At 44.4% G+C, this 19,052-nt stretch overlaps 1 protein-coding gene across 1 annotated transcript in view; it reads right to left on the bottom strand.

Moving 5' to 3' along the window:
- The window catches only part of LOC120023583 (guanine nucleotide-binding protein G(I)/G(S)/G(O) subunit gamma-2), a 33,847-nt gene that overhangs the window by 1,338 nt on the left and 13,457 nt on the right, over positions 1 to 19,052 (bottom strand). Inside the window, exon 2 of the mRNA XM_038967618.1 lies at positions 6,729 to 6,850. Within this exon, the coding sequence (XP_038823546.1) occupies positions 6,729 to 6,815 (87 nt within the window). The 5' untranslated portion in view covers positions 6,816 to 6,850. The remainder of the gene's footprint in view (positions 1 to 6,728; positions 6,851 to 19,052) is intronic.

Genomic DNA, 19,052 nt, shown 5'->3' with positions numbered 1-19,052 from the left:
TAACTATAACCTGTTACCATACTATCACCATGTTATTACCACTGTATTCTGTGCTGTAATGTAAAGGGCAACCAATGTCTCATTCTGTATATCCCTTACTTTCCTATATCCTTTTAGGCAGTGATGCTACCTATTTCTCATATTTCAGTTATATGCTTTTTGGCAGTGATGCTACCGATTTGTCATATTTCGGTTATATCCTTTTAGGCAGTGATGTTACCGATTTCTCATATTTCAAATATGCCAGTAATCGAAAGATGCTGGATCAAATCCCTGAGCTGACAAGGTAAAAAAATCTGCCATTCTGCCCCTGAACAAGGCAGTTAACCCACTGTTCCCTGGTAGGCTGTCATTGTAAAATAAGAATTAGTTCTTAACTGACTTGCCTAGTTAAATAAAATGTCCTTTGGGTGGTGGACCATTCTTGATACACACAGGAAACTGTTGAGTGTAAAAACACAGCAGCGTTGCAGTTCTTGACATACTCAAACCAGTACACCTGGCACCTACTACCATACCCTGTTCAAAGGCACTTAAAACCTTTGTCTTGCCCATTCACCCTCTGAATTGCACACATACACAATCCAAGTCTCACAGCTTAAAAATCCTTCTTTAACTTGTCTCCTCCCCTTCATCTTCACTGATTTAAGTAGATTGAACAGGTGGCATCATAAGAGATCATAGCTTTCACTTGGAATCACCTGGTCAGTCTATGTCATGTTAAGAGCAGGTGTTCCTAATGTTTGGTCCACTGAGTGTATATCTGTATTATTGTCACGTAGTGAGGAGACCAAAGCGCAGCGTGATGTGAACACATCTTCTTTAATGAAACGAAGAACACTTATTAACAAACTAATACAAAACAACAAACCGAATGTGCCGCTAAGTATAACGATGGCAGACATACAACATCTCATAGACAATCACCCACAAACCAAACTGGGAAATGGCAACCTAAATAGGATCCCCAATCAGAGACAACGATTAACAGCTGCCTCTGATTGGGAACCAATCTAGGCCACCATAGACCTACATAATGCCTAGACATACCCAAAACCCTAGACAAGACAAAAACACAGATACCACCCACGTCACACCCTGACCTAACCAAAATAATAAAGAAAACAAAGATAACTAAGGTCAGGGCATGACAATTATCCTTTTGGGCAGTGATGCTACAGATTTCTCATATACACAACCGGTCAAAAGTTTTAGAACACCTACTCATTCAAGGGTTTTTCTTTATTTTAAATATTTTCTACATTGTAGAATAATAGTGAAGACATCAACACTATGAAATAACACATATGGAATCATGTAGTAACCAAAAAAGTGTTAAATAAATCAAAATAGATTTTCCATTTGAGATTCTTCAAATAGCCACCCTTTGCCTTTATGACAGCTTTTCACACTCTTGGCACTCTCTCAACCAACTTCATAAGGTAGTCACCTGGAATGCATTTCAATTAACAGGTGTGCCTTAAAAGTTCATTTGTGGAATTTCTTTCCTTCTTAGTTCATTTGTGGAATTCCTTTCCTTCTTAATTCGTTTGAGTCAATCAGTTTTGTTGTGATAAGGTAGGGGGGGTATACAGAAGATAGCCCTATTTGGTAAAAGACCAAGTCCATATTATGGCAAGAACAGCTCAAATAAGCAAAGAGAAACGACAGTCCATCATTACTTTAAGACATGAAGGTCAGTCAATACGGAAAATTTCAAGAACTTTGAACATTATGATGAAACTGGCTCTCATGAGGAGTGCCACAGGAATGAAAGACCCAGAGTTACCTCTGCTGGAGAAGATACGTTCTTTAGAGTTACCAGCCTTAGAAATTTCATCCCAAATAAATGCTCCACAGACTTCAAATAACAGACACATCTCAATATCAACTGTTAAGAGGAGACTGTGTGAATTTTTATATTTTTTATATTCAACCAAGTAGGCCAGTTGAGAACAAGTTCTCATTTACAACTGCGACCTGACCAAGATAAAGCAAAGCAGTGCAACAAAAATAACAACACAGAGTTACACATGGGATAAACAAACGTACAGTCAAAATAACAAAAGAAAAATCTGTGTACAGTGTGTGCAAATGTAGTAAGGTTAGGGAGGTAGGGCAATAAATAGGCCATAGTGGTGAAATAATTACAATTTAGCATTAACACTGGAGTGATGGATGTGCAGATGATGATGTGCAAGTAGATATACTGGGGTGCAAAAGAGCAAAAAAACAAGTAACAATATGGGGATGAGGTAGTTGGGTGTGCCATTTACAGATGGGCTGTGTACAGGTACAGTGATCGGTAAGCTGCTCTGACAGTTGATGCTTAAATTTACTGAGGGAGATATAAGTCTCCAGCTTCAATGATTTTTGCAATACGTTCCAGTCATTGGCAGCAGAGAACTGGAAGGAAAGCCGCCCAAAGGAGGTGTTGGCTTTGGGGATGACCAGTGAAATATACCTGCTGGAGTGCGTGCTACTGGTGGGTGTTGCTATGGAGACCAGTGAGCTGAGATAAGGCGGGGCCTTACCTAGCAAAGACTTATAGATGACCTGGAGCCAGTGGGTTTGGCGACGGATATGTAGCGAGGGCCAGCCAACGAGAGCATACAGGTCGCAGTGGTGGGGAGTATATGGGGCGTTGGTGACAAAACGGATGGCACTGTGATAGACTACATCCAATTTACTGAGTAGAGTGTTGGAGGTTATTTTGTAAATGACATTGCTATCAAGTCAAGGATCGGTAGGATAGTCAGTTTTACGAGGGTATGTTTGGCAGCATGAGTGAAGGAGGCTTTGTTGCGAAATAGGAAGCCGATTCTAGATTTAATTTTGTATTGGAGATGCTTAATGTGAGTCTGGAAGGAGAGTTTACAGTCTAACCAGACACCTAGGTATTTGTAGTTTTCCACATATTCTAAGTCAGAACCGTCCAGAGTAGTGATGCTAGGCGGGCGGGCAGGTGCGGGCAGCAATCGGTTGAAGAACATGCATTTCGTTTTTCTAGCATTTAAGAGCAGTTGGAGGCCACAGAAGGAGTGTTGTATGGCATTGAAGCTCGTTTGGAGGTTTGTTAACACAGTGTCCAAGGAAGGGCCAGATGTATACAGAATGGTGTCGTCTGCGTAGAGGTGGATCAGAGAATCACCAGCAGCAAGAGCGATATCATTGATATATACAGAGAAAAGAGTAGGCCCGAGAATTGAACCTTGTGGCACTGCCATAGAGACTGCCAGAGGTCCGGACATCAGGCCCTCCGATTTGACACACTGAACTCTATCTGAGAAGTAGTTGGTGAACCAGGCGAGGCAGTCATTTGAGAAACCAAGGCTATTGAGTCTGCCGATAAGAATGTGGTGATTGATAGAGTCGAAAGCTTTGGCCAGGTTGATGAAAACGACTGCACAGTACTGTCTTTTATCGATGGCGGTTATGATATCGTTTAGGACTTTGAGCGTGGCTGAGGTGCACCCATGACCAGCTCGGAAACCAGATTGCATAGTGGAGAAGGTACGTTGGGATTCTAAATGGTCGGTGTTCTGTTTGTTAACTTAGCTTTTAAAGACTTTAGAAAAGCAGGGCAGGATGGATATACGTCTGTAACAGTTTGGGTCGAGAGTGTCTCCCCCTTTGAAGAGGCGGATGACCGCGGCAGCGTTCCAATCTTTAGGGATCTCAGACGATACGAAAGAGAGGTTGAACAGGCTAGTAATAGGGGTTGCAACAATTTCAGCGGATAATTTTAGAACGAGAGGGTCCAGATTGTCTTGCCCAGCTGATTTGTAGGGATCCAGATTTTGCAGCTCTTTCAGAACATCAGCCATCTGGATTTGGGTGAAAGAGAAGCGGGGGGGGGGGGGGGGGGGGGGGGGGGGATTTGGGCAAGTTGCTGCGGGGGGTGCAGAGCTGTTGGCTGGGGTAGGGGTAGCCAGGTGGAAAGCATGGCCAGCCGTAGAAAAATGCTTATTGAAATTCTCGATTATCGTAGATTTATCGGTGGTGACAGTATTTCCTAACCTGTAGAAGATACGTTCATTAGAGTTAGTGGGCAGCTGGGAGGAGGTGCTCTTATTCTTCATGGACTTTACGGTGTCCCAAAACTTTTTGGAATTAGTGCTACAAGATGCAAATTTCTGTTTGAAAAAGCTAGCCTTAGCTTTCCTAACTGACTGTGTATATTGGTTCCTGACTTCCCTGAAAAGTTGCATATCGCGGGGACTATTCAATGCTAATACAGTACGCCACAGGATGTTTTTGTGCTGGTCAAGGGCAGTCAAGTCTGGAGTGAACCAAGGGCTATATCTGTTCTTAGTTCTATATTTTTTGAATGGGGCATGCTTATTTAAGATGGTGAGGAAAGCACTTTTAAAGAACAACCAGGCATCCTCTACTGACGGGATGAGGTCAATATCCTTCCAGGATACCCGGGCCAGGTCGATTAGAAAGGCCTGCTCGCTGAAGTGTTTTAAGGTGCGTTTGACAGTGATGAGGGGTGGTCATTTGACAGCGGGCCCCTTACGGACGCAGGCAATGAGGCAATGATCGCTGAGATCCTGGTTGAAGACAGCAGAGGTGTATTTAGAGGGCAAGTTAGTCAAATCAAATCAAAGCAAATTTTATTTGTCACATACACATGGTTAGCAGATGTTAATGCGAGTGTAGCGAAATGCTTGTGCTTCTAGTTCCGACAATGCAGTAATAACCAACAAGTAATCTAACCTAACAATTCCACAACTACTACCTTATACACACAAGTGTAAAGGGATAAAGAATATGTACATAAAGATATATGAATGAGTGATGGTACAGAACGGCATAGGCAAGATGCAGTAGATGGTATAGAGTACAGTATATACATATGAGATGAGTAATGTAGGGTATGTAAACATAAAGTGGCATAGTTTAAAGTGGCTAGTGATACATGTATTACATAAAGATGGCAAGATGCAGTAGATGATATAGAGTATAGTATATACATATGAGATGAGTAATGTAGGGTATGTAAACATTATATTAAGTGGCATTGTTTAAAGTGGCTAGTGGTACATTTTTACATAATTTCCATCAATTCCCATTATTAGTCAGGATGATATCTGTGAAGGTGCCAATGGTTACGGATTTGGGGTTGTATCTGGTAGGTTCCTTGATAATTTGTGTGAGATTGAGGGCATCTATCTTAGATTGCAGGATGGCCAGGGTGCTAAACATATCCCAGTTTTGTTCACCTAACAGTACGAACTCTGAAAATAGATGGGGGGCAATCAATTCACATATGGTCTCCAGGGCACAGCTGGGGGCTGAGATGGGTCTATAACAAGCGGCAACAGTGAGAGACTTATTTCTGCAGAGATGGATTTTTAAAAGCAGAAGCTCGAACTGTTTGGACATAGACCTGGATAGTATGACAGAACTCTGCAGGCTATCTCTGCAGTAGATTGCAACTCCGCCCCCTTTGGCAGTTCTATCTTGACTGAAAATGTTGTAGTTGGGGATGGAAATTTCAGAATTTTTGGTGGCCTTCCTAAACCAGGATTCAGACACGGCTAGGACATCAGGGTTGGCAGAGTGTGCTAAAGCAGTGAATAAAACACATTTAGGGAGGAGGCATCTGATGTTAACATGCATGAAACCAAGGCTTTTACGGTTACAGAAGTCAACAAATGAGAGCACCTGGGGAATAGATGTGATGCTGGGGGCTACAGGGACCCAGCATCACAGAGGAACAGAGGAGGAGTAGGATAAGGGTACAGCTAAAGGCTATAACAACTGGTCGTCTAGTGCGTTGGGAACAGAGAATAAAAGGGGCAGATGTCTGGGCGTGGTAGAATAGATTCAGGGCATAATGTACAGACAAAGATATGGTAGGATGTGAGTACAGTGGGGGTAAACCTAGGCATTGAGTGACGATGAGAGAGCTTGCATCTCTGGAGACACCAGCTAAGCCAGGTGAGGTCTCCCCTTGTGTGAGGTGTGTGACAAAAGAGCTATCTAAGGCATGTTGAGCTGGACTAGGGGCTCTACAGTGAAATAAAATGTATTTATTTAGAATTCAATTGAAGTACTCTGAAAAATATTGATAACCTCTATTCTTACTTGTGTACCCTTCAAGGCACACTTAACCAGCATGGCTACCACACCATACTGCAGCGATACGCCATCCCAGCTGGTTTGGGCTGAATGGGACTATCATTTGTTTTTCAACAGGACAATGACCCAACACACCTCCAGGCTGTGTAAGGGCTATTTTACCAAGAAGGAGAGTGATGGAGTGCTAAATCAGATGACCTGGCCTCCACAATCTCCCGACGTCAACCAAAATGAGATGATTTGGGATGAGTCGTACCGCACAGTGAAGGAAAAGCAGCCAACAAGTGCTCAGCATATGTGGGAACTCCTTCAAGACTGTTGGAAAAGCATTCCAGGTGAAGCTGGTTGAGAGAATGCCAAGATTGTGCAAAGCTGTCATCAAGGCAAAGGGTATCTACTTTGAAGAATATGAAATATAAAATATATTTTGATTTGTTTAACACTTTTTTGGTTACTACATGATTCCAAATGTGTTATTTCATAGTTTTGACGTCTTCACTATTATTCTACAATGTAGAAAATAGTAAAAATAAAGACAAACGCTTGAATGAGTAGCTGTTCTAAAACCTCTGACCGGTAGTGTATCTGTTAGGTTTTTTATCTTCTTGGCCGGTGATATAGACCTAATTCCCCCTCACCTTTATCCTGTCAATGTTGGCCTCCATCTTCAGCTGCTCTACCAGTTTCCTGGCCTGGGCGATGCTTGCTGTGTTGTTGGACGCCATGATAGAGATTCTCAGCTAGGCCTGGTATAGGCTGTCTGAAGGGAAGAGAAGAGGTTCGGTTAGGGTTGAAGCTTAAGGTTAGTCTGTTTGTCTGTCTGTCTGGGGTGGCAACCTGGTCTCAGAGCATTTCGTATCATTCTGTATGTACAGTGCATTCGGAAAGTATTCAGACTCCTTCCCCTTTTCCACATTCTTTTTTACGTTTCAACTTTATTCTAAAATGGATTAAATAAAAGAAAATCCTCATCAATACACACACAATACCCCAAAATGACCAAGTGAAAACAGGTTTTTATAAATTGTTGCAAATGTGTTAAAAAAAACTGAAATACCTTACTTACATAGGTATTCAGACCTTTTGCTATCAGACTTGAAATTAAGCTCAGGTGCATCCTGTTTCCATTAATCATCCTTGAGATGTTTCAACTTGATTGGAGTCCAGCTGTGGTAAATTCAATTGATTGGAAATGATTTGATCTGACAGTGCATGTCAGAGCAAAAAACCAAGCCATGAGGTCGAAGGAATTGTCCGTAGAGCTCCGAGACAGGATTGTGTAGAACCTCAGATCTGGGGAAGGGTACCAAAACAGTTATGCAGCTTTGAAGGTCCCCAAGAAAACAGTGGCCTCCATCATTCTTAAATGGAAGAAGAGGGTCACTCTGACAGAGCTCCAGAGTTCCTCTGTGGAGATGGGAGAACCTTCCAGAAGGACAACCATCTATGCAGCACTCCAACAATCAGGACTTAATGGTAGAGTGGCCAGACGGAAGCTACTCATCAGTAAAAGGCACATGACAGCCCTCTTGGAGTTTGCCAAAAGGACTCTCAGACCATGAGAAACCAGATTCTCTGGTCTGATGAAACCAAGATTAAACTCTTTGGCCTGAATGCCAAGTGTCACGCCTGGGGGAAACCTGGCACCATCCCTACAGTGAAGCATGGTGGTGGCAGCATCATGCTGTGGGGGATGTTTTTCAGCAGCAGGGACTAGAGGAATAGTCAGGATTGAGGGAAAGATGAACAGAGCAAAGTACAGGGAGATCCTTGATGAAAATCTGCTCCAGAGCGCTCAGGACCTCAGACTGAGGCGAAGGTTCACCTTCCAACAGGACAACGACCCTTAGCACACAGCCAAGACAACACAGGAGTGGCTTCGGGACAAGTCTCTGAACGTCCTTGAGTGAACCCGATCGAACATCTCTGGAGAAACCTGAAAATAGCTGTGCAGCAACGCTCCCCATCCAACCTGACAGAGCTTGAGAGGATCTGCAGTGAAGAATGGGAGAAACTCCTCAGTTACAGGTGTTTCAAACTTATGTTGTTATGTTGTGTCATGCCAAGAAGACTCAAGGCTGTAATCGCTGTCAAAGGTGCTTCAACAAAGTACTGAGTAAAGGGTCTGAATACTTATGTAAATGTAGTATTTCAATTTGTTATTATACATACATTTGCAAAAATGTTTAAAAAAACAGTTTTTGCTTGGAATTTCAAATCAAATCACATGTTATTTGTCACTTGCGCCGAATACAACAGGTGTAGACCTTACCATGAGATGCTTACTTACAAGCTCTTAACCAACAGTGCAGTTCAAGAAATATTAAATAAACTAAAGTAAATAATCAACTAAAAAGTAACAATAAAATAACAAGTATGAGGTTTTATACAGGGTGTACCAAGTCAATGTGCGGGGGTACAGGTTAGTCAAGGGAATTTGTACATGTAGGTAGTGGGAAAGTGACTATGTATGGACAATAAACAGCGAGTTGCAGCAGAGTAAAAACAAAGGGGGGAGGGGGGGGGGTCAATGCAAATAGTCTGGTTGGCCATCTGATTAATTGTTCAGCAGTCTTATGGCTTGGGGGTAGAAGCTGTTAAGGAGCCTTTTGGACCTAGACTTGACGCTCCGGTACCGCTTGCTGTGCAGCTGTAGAACTTTTTGAAAATATGGGGACCCATGCCAAATATTTTCAGTCTCCTGAGGGGGAATAGGTGTTGTCGTGCCCTCTTTACGACTGTCTTGGTGTGTTTGGACCATGATAGTTTGTTGGTGATGTGTGCACCAAGGAACATGAAACTCTCGACCCGCTCCACTACAGCCCCGTCAATGTGAATGTTTCAGGAAACCTGTTCGGCCATCCTTTTCCTGTAGTGCATGATCAGCTCCTTTGTCTTGCCCACATTGAGGAAGAGGTTGTTGTCCTGGCACCACACTGCCTGGCCTCTGACCTCCTCTCTATCGGCTGTTTCATTGTTGTCAGTGATCAGGCTGTTGTGTCATCAGCAAACTTAATGATGGTGTTGGAGTTGTGCTTGGCCACGCAGTCGTTGGTGAACAAGGACTACAGGAGGGGACTAAGCACGCACCCCTGAGTGGCCCCCGTGTTTAGGATATGGGGCATTGTGTGTAGATTGATGAGGGGAAAAAATAAATAATACATTTTAGAAGGCTGTAACAACACAATGTGGAAGAAGTCAAGGGATCTGAATACTTTTTGAATGCCCTGTAAATCCGAGGCACTCCATTTAGTATGAAATGTCACGTTTCGTATGGTATGTATTAATTTGTGGATGTCCATCCATTTTGTATGATATATTACGATTTACAATTTATAGGATATGTTATGGATTCCAATTTGTTGTGGCTAATGTTAGCTAGGTGGATAACACTAACGTTAGCTAGCTGGCTAATGTTAGCTAGGCTAGGTGTTAGGGTTATGGGTTAGGGTTAGTATTAGGATCAGGTTAATTAAGGTTAGGGGAAGGGTTAGCTAAAAGGTTTAAGGTGAGGGTTAGGGGAAGGGTTAGATAACATGCTAAGTAGTTGCAAAGTAGCTAAAATGTAGTTCAAAAGTGGCTAATTAGCTAAAGTTGTCCACGGTGAGATTCAAACACTCAACCTTGTGGTTGCTAGATGTTTGCATTATACATAGTGCACTACTTTTGACCAGAGGCCATAAAAAGACAGGATGAACTCACTGCAACCCTCGAAAACACTGGCTGCCTAGTCTAAGGGCCGGGGCTTGGTTTCTACTAAGCTAACATATGGAATTGTTTTAAGATGGTCATACCAAGGATCATTTAGCTATTTTATTTGGAATTCTAGCACCCTTGCAGGTACAACATTTAATGAAACATTGAATTTGGCCTTACTCCTATTAGCCCATAGAAACGTATTGAATAACATATTCATACATGGCAAAACAGATAATCAAAACATTTATTCAAATAAAGTATATTTGGGCCTCTCGAGAGGCGCAGAGGTCTAAGGCACTGCATTGCAGGGCTAGAGGCATCACCCAGGTTCGATCCCGGGCTGTATCACAACTGGCCGTGATCGGAAGTCCCATAGGCTGGTGCACAATTGGTCCAGCATCATCTGGGTTAGGTGAGGGTTTGGCCGGGGGGGTTTATTGGCTCACCGCGCTCTAAGGACTCCTTGTGGCGGGCCGGGCGCCTGCAGGCTGACCATGGTTATCAGGTGAACGGTGTTTCCTGACACATTGGTGCGGCTGGCGAGTGGGTGTTAGGAAGCGCGGTTTGGCAGGTGATGTTTCGGAGGACTCGACCTTCGCCCCACCGATCCCTTTGGGGAGTTCCAGCGATGAGACAATATTTACATTTGTGAGAAAAAGGGGGTCAAATACAAAAAAATTAAGCTTATTTTGCAGTGTCTGTCCTATAGCTCAGGGTTATTATAATCTGTTTCTATCCATATTTAACCACTTTTTTGGCACTAAAGTACGTCCATGCTTCCATCATTTTTTTAAACTGGTACTGGGTTACCTTTAGGCAAGTTTTGTGAGGCTTGTGGGCATCGTAGAGCCCAAACCGTTCAGACGCTACAGACGTTTTCAGGATGTCTCCTGGTCTGACAAACATCGTTGTAGCTCTGCCACCTTCCACCGCAGATGCGGAAGGCCGACATGAACAGATATATCGAGTTTAAATAGACAGATTTTGATGGTGGATTTTTGTTATTATGCTAATTGATTTCTGCATGGGCGGTTAAAAACAGGATTAAAACATTGATAAGAGGGAGGTTGAAGTTTCTGTGTGTGTGCCAGTGTAACTGACTAGCTATCCCTGGTGATTCATCCCATCAGTGGCCTCCTACCTTTCAGCCCCATGGTGCAGCAGGTTAGGGTTGGGCTCACCGTGGGATCAGATGGATCAGTGGGTTAAACGCTCATCTCAGATTTCTGCATGGTGCTGGAACATCAATATTGATGTCCCACAGTGGCACACCTGTCCATGTCACAGCACCCCACCGGTCCATGTCACAGCATCACACCTGTCCATGTGGATGCCTCAAAAGGGACAGCCCTGTAGCACGGTCAGTTTTCACTGCTGTCACAGCCTGACTACACCCTGCACCTGATCTGCCTCAGCCACAGGGTCCAGACCTAACCAGTTACCACAGACCTCCACTAGGTGCTGGTTTATCCCTACCTTTTTCATTTACATTGTCCTAAATCTGAGGAGACAAAACTGCAGAGCAGTGATTCACTTTTGACAGGTTAAGATAACTGAGATACAACTTTTTTTTTTTAGCTACATGTCGCTACACAAGTAAGAATAGAGGTTATCAATATTTTTCAGAGTACTTCAATTGAAAATGATCACACTTATTGCCAGATAGAACTGCATGTTAGAGGTGGTGTGACGAGGTGTATAGTTTGAGGAGGGTCTGTGTGTTCAAGTTTTGTAACAGAGTCTTTTTTATTTAATTGTTTTTATTTCAAGTCCATGCACCCCAGATGGCACCACACAGCTAAGGAACAGGGACCAGACCTCAGTATGTCTGATGAGTAAGCTGCAGCTACAGCAGGCTGTGGTGTTAGTGGGTCAGGTGGTCAGCCTGAGGTGGTGTTAGTGGGTCAGGTGATCAGCCTGAGGTGGTGTTAGTGGGTCAGGTGATCAGCCTGAGGTGGTGTTAGTGGGTCAGGTGATCAGCCTGAGGTGGTGTTAGTGGGTCAGGTGATCAGCCTGAGGTGGTGTTAGTGGGTCAGGTGATCAGCCTGAGGTGGTGTTCTTTATTCATTCTTTATTCATTAGTCTGGTTCTACCCCAGAACACAGTGAGTCTGAGGTCCCACTTGAGTCCCCCTGCACATTTTAAGAATTCCCTTATCCTACCCTTACCTTTCGACACACCTCCTCATATTAAATCCTCTGGTGTGGCCTGGGTTGTCTAGGGGTCAGTGCCACCACATATAGCAAACAAAGACCAGCATCAACATGGGTTCAAATCCCACACTTCCTATGTGGAGCACTGTCTCCTCCATTAAACTCATACTGTCTATGTGATGCACTGTCTCCTCCATTAAACTCATACTGTCTATGTGATGCACTGTCTCCTCCATTAAAAAACTCATACTGTCTATGTGATGCACTGTCTCCTCCATTAAACTCATACTTTCTATGACGCACTGTCTCCTCCATTAAACTCATACTGTCTATGTGATGCACTGTCTCCTCCATTAAACTCATACTGTCTATGTGACGCACTGTCTCCTCCATTAAAAAACTCATACTGTCTATGTGATGCACTGTCTCCTCCATTAAAAAACTCATACTGTCTATGTGATGCACTGTCTCCTCCATTAAACTCATACTGTCTATGTGATGCACTGTCTCCTCCATTAAAAAACTCATACTGTCTATGTGACGCACTGTCTCCTCCATTAAACTCATACTGTCTATGTGATGTGCTGTCTCCTCCATTAAACTCATACTGTCTATGTGGCACACTGTCTCCTCCATTAAACTCATGCTTTCTATGACGCACTGTCTCCTCCATTAAACTCATACTGTCTATGTGATGCACTGTCTCCTCCATTAAACTCATACTTTCTATGACGCACTGTCTCCTCCATTAAACTCATACTGTCTATGTGATGCACTGTCTCCTCCATTAAACTCATACTTTCTATGATGCACTGTCTCCTCCATTAAACTCATACTGTCTATGTGATGCACTGTCTCCTCCATTAAACTCATACTGTCTATGTGACGCGCGGCCTCCTCCATTAAAAAACTCATATTGTCTATGTGATGCGCTGTCTCCTCCATTAAACTCATACTTTCTATGATGCACTGTCTCCTCCATTAAACTCATACTGTCTATGTGATGCACTGTCTCCTCCATTAAACTCATACTGTCTATGTGACACGCTGTCTCCTCCATTAAACAACTACATTGTCCCCACAATAAGTTGGAGAAGTTGAAATAAAGCCAATTATTTCAGTGAGGCAAAGAACCAGCTATCATAGTGGATTTATAGTGACTGTAAACAGGCTAAGTTGTATCAACAGTGTAATGTAAACTACAGGGTTTTACTGAGTCTAAGGCTCTCAGGACATGGGCTGTTTCAGAAATGGCAGCCTATTCCCTATGTAGTGCACATATTTTGACCTGGGCCCTGGTCAACAGTAATGCACTACATAAGGAACAGGGTACCATTTCTGACGCAACCCTGGTTGCTCTGGTTGTTCTCTCTCACACACACACACACACACACACACACACACACACACACACACACACACACACACACACACACACACACACACACACACACACACACACACACACACACACACACACACACACACAAAGTAGCAACCACCTAGTAGACCTTGTCTGGTACCTGCTAGCGGTGAAGGAGAACAGGCTACAGAGGTAGACAGGGAGTTTACCCAGAAGCGCAGAAGGAGGTGCCAACAGAAGGAGGTGCCAACAGAAGGAGGTGCCAACAGAAGGGGGTGCCAACAGAAGGAGGTGCAAACAGAAGGAGGTACAAACAGAAGGAGGTGCCAACAGAAGGAGGTACCAACAGAAGAAGGTACCAACCGAAGGAGGTGCCAACAGAAGGAGGTGCCAACAGAAGGAGGTGGCAACAGAAGGAGGTACCAACAGAAGGAGGTACCAACAGAAGGAGGTACAAACAGAAGGAGGTGCCAACAGAAAGAGGTTCAAACAGAAGGAGGTGCCAACAGAAGGAGGTACCAACAGAAGGAGATGCAAACAGAAGGAGGTGCCAACAGAAGGAGGTACCAACAGAAGGAGGTACCAACAGAAGGAGGTACCAACAGAAGGAGGTGCCAACAGAAGGAGGTACCAACCGAAGGAGGTGCCAACAGAAGGAGGTGCCAACAGAAGGATGTACCAACAGAAGGAGGTACCAACTGAAGGAGGTGGCAACAGAAGGAGGTGGCAACAGAAGGAGGTACCAACAGAAGGAGGTGCCAACAGAAGGAGGTACCAACAGAAGGAGGTGCCAACAGAAGGAGGTTCCAACAGAAGGAGGTGCCAACAGAAGGAGGTGGCAACAGAAGGAGGTACCAACAGAAGGAGGTGCCAACAGAAGGAGGTACCAACAGAAGGAGGTGCCAACAGAAGGAGGTACCAACAGAAGGAGGTGCCAACAGAAGGAGGTACCAACCGAAGGAGGTGCCAACAGAAGGAGGTGCCAACAGAAGGATGTACCAACAGAAGGAGGTACCAACTGAAGGAGGTGCCAACAGAAGGAGGTACCAACAGAAGGAGGTACCAACAGAAGGAGGTGCCAACAGAAGGAGGTACCAACAGAAGGAGCTACCAACAGAAGGAGGTTCCAACAGAAGGAGGTGCCAACAGAAGGAGGTGGCAACAGAAGGAGGTACCAACAGAAGGAGGTGCCAACAGAAGGAGGTGCCAACAGAAGGAGGTACCAACAGAAGGAAGTACCAACAGAAGGAGGTGCCAACAGAAGGAGGTGTCAACAGAAGGAGGTACCAACAGAAGGAGGTGCCAACAGAAGGGTGGCATGGCGACCACTCCAGGACCACTCTAGAAACCACTCCAGGACCACTCTAGAAACCACTCCAGGACCACTCTAGAAACCACTCCAGGACCACTCTAGAAACCACTCCAGGACCACTCTAGAGACCACTCCAGGACCACTCTAGGGACCACTCTAGAGACCACTCTAGAGACCACTCCAGGACCACTCTAGGGACCACTCTAGAGACCACTCTAGAGACCACTCCAGGACCACTCTAGGACTCCTCCGGTACCACTCCAGGACCACTCTAGAGACTACTCCAGGACCACTCTAGAGACCACTCCAGGAAAACTCTAGGACTCCTCCAGGACCACTCTAGACACCACTCCAGGACTCCTCCAGGACCACTCTAGAGACCACTTCAGGACTCCTCCAGGACCACTCTAGAGACCACTTCAGGACTCCTCCAGGACCACTCTAGAGACCACTCTAGGACCACTCTAGGACCACTCTAGAGACCACTCCAGGACTCCTCCAGGACCACTCTAGAGACCACTCCAGGACTCCTCCAGGACCACTCTAGAGACCACTCCAGGACCACTCTAGGACCACTCTAGAGACCACTCCAGGACCACTCTAGGACCACTCTAGAGACCACTCCAGGACCACTCCAGGACCACTCTAGAGACCACTCCAGGACTCCTCCAGGACCACTCTAGAGACCACTCCAGGACTCCTCCAGGACCACTCTAGAGACCACTCCAGGACTCCTCCAGGACCACTCTAGAGACCACTCCAGGACCACTCTAGGACCACTCTAGAGACCACTCCAGGACCACTCTAGGACCACTCTAGAGACCACTCCAGGACCACTCCAGGACCACTCTAGAGACCACTCCAGGACTCCTCCAGGACCACTCTAGAGACCACTCCAGGACTCCTCCAGGACCACTATAGGGACCATTCTAGGGATCACTCCAGGACCACTCCAGGGACCACTCCAGGACCACTCTAGAGACCACTCCAGGACCACTCTAGGGACCACTCCAGGACCACTCTAGGGACCACTCCAGGACCACTCCAGGACCACTCTAGGACCATTCTAGTGACCACGCTAGGGACCACTCCAGGACCCCTCCAGCATGCGTCACACTGATGGGGTGGGTGGGCAGTTGAGTTCTACCATGAAACCAGTTCCCCTTGAACATTAAATACTAGAATAGCAGAACTGAATACTAGAACTGAGTATAAGAATAGCCTACTGAATATATACATTAAATAGTAGAATTGGATATTATTCAGTACTATACTAAAATTAGTGAATACTGTAATTATAATTATTACAGAGAGATAACACAGAGAGGTGCGTTGGATGTTTTCATATTTGTGAGAAGGGTTTTATAATCTTTAACCTGGCTGGGACACTATATCATTCATTTTATATAACCAGCTTAGTCGTATTGAGATATAAAATAGATTTTTCAAGACAGACCTGGATAAATCTTCCATACTTATAATCTGTTATAATCTGGGTCCCCTCTGTGGAGGCCATATGCCTGCCCTTCTACACATTGGCCTCTGATGGGTGTCAGGAAGACCAGCATTGTGAGGTTGAGGCCCCCAAGGGCCTCGTTATATGTTGGATGGTTAATACTGATTTAGGTTATGATTCAGTCCAAGGCGGATTTTAGAGAAACACATTGCTCTTTGACTTTTAAAGGCAATTTACACTTGACCCAAAATTTAAAATATTTACTGTGAATGTGATGTTCGTGAATATCGGGACCATTGCTTTTGAAAGGTGCATTGTTGACAGACCAATGCTGTTCCCTACAAAGCGCCTTGGATTGAAATCCAGACTTGGTCTCCCAATTGCACATGAGAATGTAATTTAAATTGCCCCACTTGTTCAAATAGGGCAGAAACTACAACAGCATCATTGACAAAGCTCTGAACAACTCTAAAATAAAATGATTTTTCCATAATGGGGCCACAATATCATAATGGTCAATACTCATGGGAGATGTCGAAACAGGTCACAATACTGTTTCATTGGGTGACAGCAGTATGATATCAACACTGTCTGCACACTCTTTGAGGACTTGTGCTTGATATTGTACACTGAATAGTGAGAGAGAGAGACAGAGAAGGAGAGAGAGACAGAGACAGAGACAGAGACAGAGACAGAGACAGAGACAGAGACAGAGACAGAGACAGAGACAGAGACAGAGACAGAGACAGAGACAGAGACAGAGAAGGAGAGAGAGAAAAAGAGAGCGAGAGGGAGAGAGAGAAAAAGAAAGTGAGACAGAGAAAGAGAAAGAGAAAGAGAGAGGGAGAGAAAGCGAGAGAGAGAGCGAGAGAAAGCGAGAGCGAGAGAAAGCGGACCCCAGCTGTGCTTAGACACACCATCATGTCCCCCTCCAAGCTACCAATTACTTCACACTGGAGGAAGTTAAGCTACACTAAAGCTAGGCTTAAGAAATGTACAGTTTACTGAACTAAAGTTACTTTGAAAATGTAGTTCACTACATCCAAACTACTTCTTGGAAAATGATCATAATCTGAACCGTCATAGACTATAAATGTTAACAGAATCTGTAATTTAGCATCGACCCATTATTGCAATAAATACAAGGTTTCCTAAATTGCATTCTGTTACAGGTCCTAAACAAAAACATCATGACACTCACAGTCATAGTGCCTCTCTTCAGACCCAGATGTATCCTTTAGTAGTCTGTGTTGTGTGTCAGTATAATGATTGTGGCATCAGTAGCCTCTGAAACATTAGACACTCGTCTGACATCACAGTTACATTACATCCTTATTCTAAAATGGATTCAATTTGTTTTTTTCCTCATCAATCTACACACAATACCCCATCATTTGGGGGTCTCCCCAGTGGCGCAGCGGTCTAAGGCACTGCATTTCAGTGCTAGGAACATCAATACAGACACTCTGGTTCAAATCCAGGCTGTATCACAACTGGCCGTGATTAGGAGTCCAATAGGGTGCACACAATTGGCCAAGTGTCATCCAGGTTTGGCCAGTGTAGGCCATCATTGTAAATAAGAAATTGTTCTTAACTGACTTGCCTAGTTAAATAAGAGGTAAACAAATATTTAAATGACAAAGTGAAAACATTAAATGTTTTATTTAACCAAATGTATTACAAATAAAAAACAGAAATACCTTATTTACATAAGTATTCAGACCCTTTGCTATGAAACTCGAAATTGAGCTCAGGTGCATCCTGTTTCCATTGATCATCCTTGAGATGTTTCTACAACTTGATTGGAGTCCACCTGGGGTAAATTCAATTGATTGGACATGATTTGGAAAGGTACAAACCTGTCTATATAAGGTTCCACAGTCGACAGTGCATGTCAAAGCAAAAACCAATCATGAGGTCGAAAGAATTGTCTGTAGAGCACCGAGACAGGATTGTGTCGAGGCACAGATCTGGGGAAGGGTACCGAAACATTTCTGCAGCATTGAAGGTCCCAAGAACAGAGTGGCCTCCATCATTCTTAAATGGAAGAAGTTTGGAACCACCAAGACTCTTCCTAGAGCTGGCCGTCCGGCCAAACTGAACAATCGGGGGAGAAGGGCCTTGGTCACCTGAACCCGATGGTCACCTGGTCTGAAGAAACCAAGATTGAAGTCTTTGGCCTGAATGCCAAGCGTCATATCTGGAGGAAAGCTGGCACCATCCCTACGGTGAAGCATGGTGGTGGCACCATCCCTACGGTGAAGCATGGTGGTGGCACCATCCCTACGGTGAAGCATGGTGGTGGCACCATCCCTACGGTGAAGCATGGTGGTGGCACCATCCCTACGGTGAAGCATGGTGGTGGCAGCATCACTTTTATTCACTTAAAGAAGTGATACATCCCAGACGTTGCGTTATCAGCAGCAGCTGTAAATGTTTGTGGCCTAGGAAAGGACGAACAATCTCTTCAGAACGACACGGTACTACAACATATCCGTTCTACCACAAGACAACAGACTACAACGCATCTGCCCAGAAATATTCTTCAAAGGACAAGGGAGATCTCTGCTGGGCAACCCAATCTCCATCTTCGACCAATCTATCGAAGCGCAGCTCAGAGTAAATATATTTCTTGCATTTTCCTTTTCCGAATGGGCAGTTATTTAGAATGCATAAGATTCTGTATTTACGATACCATAGCTTCATAAGGTCCGATAGAGACCCAATCCTTCTGTTCCTCAGTCTTCCCGCACTTTCATTCAAACCCCCCTTTTCTTTGTGTAACCAGCCGTCATATCGGTTTCATCCGCTAGGGACGTTTTCTTGTATGACATAATTAGTCATCAATTTATGACAATTTTAGAATAAGGCTGTAACCTAACAAAATGTGGAAAAATGCACTGTACTGTATATATATACTGTATATATTTTTAATGTGTGGTTTATGAGGTCAGAACACTGCCATTGACAACCATTAAT

This window comes from Salvelinus namaycush, chromosome 28 (assembly GCF_016432855.1).
Source record: "Salvelinus namaycush isolate Seneca chromosome 28, SaNama_1.0, whole genome shotgun sequence".
NCBI classification, from domain to species: domain Eukaryota; kingdom Metazoa; phylum Chordata; class Actinopteri; order Salmoniformes; family Salmonidae; genus Salvelinus; species Salvelinus namaycush.
Note: the sequence above shows the minus strand (reverse complement) of the source record. Positions and strands in the feature narration are given on the sequence as shown.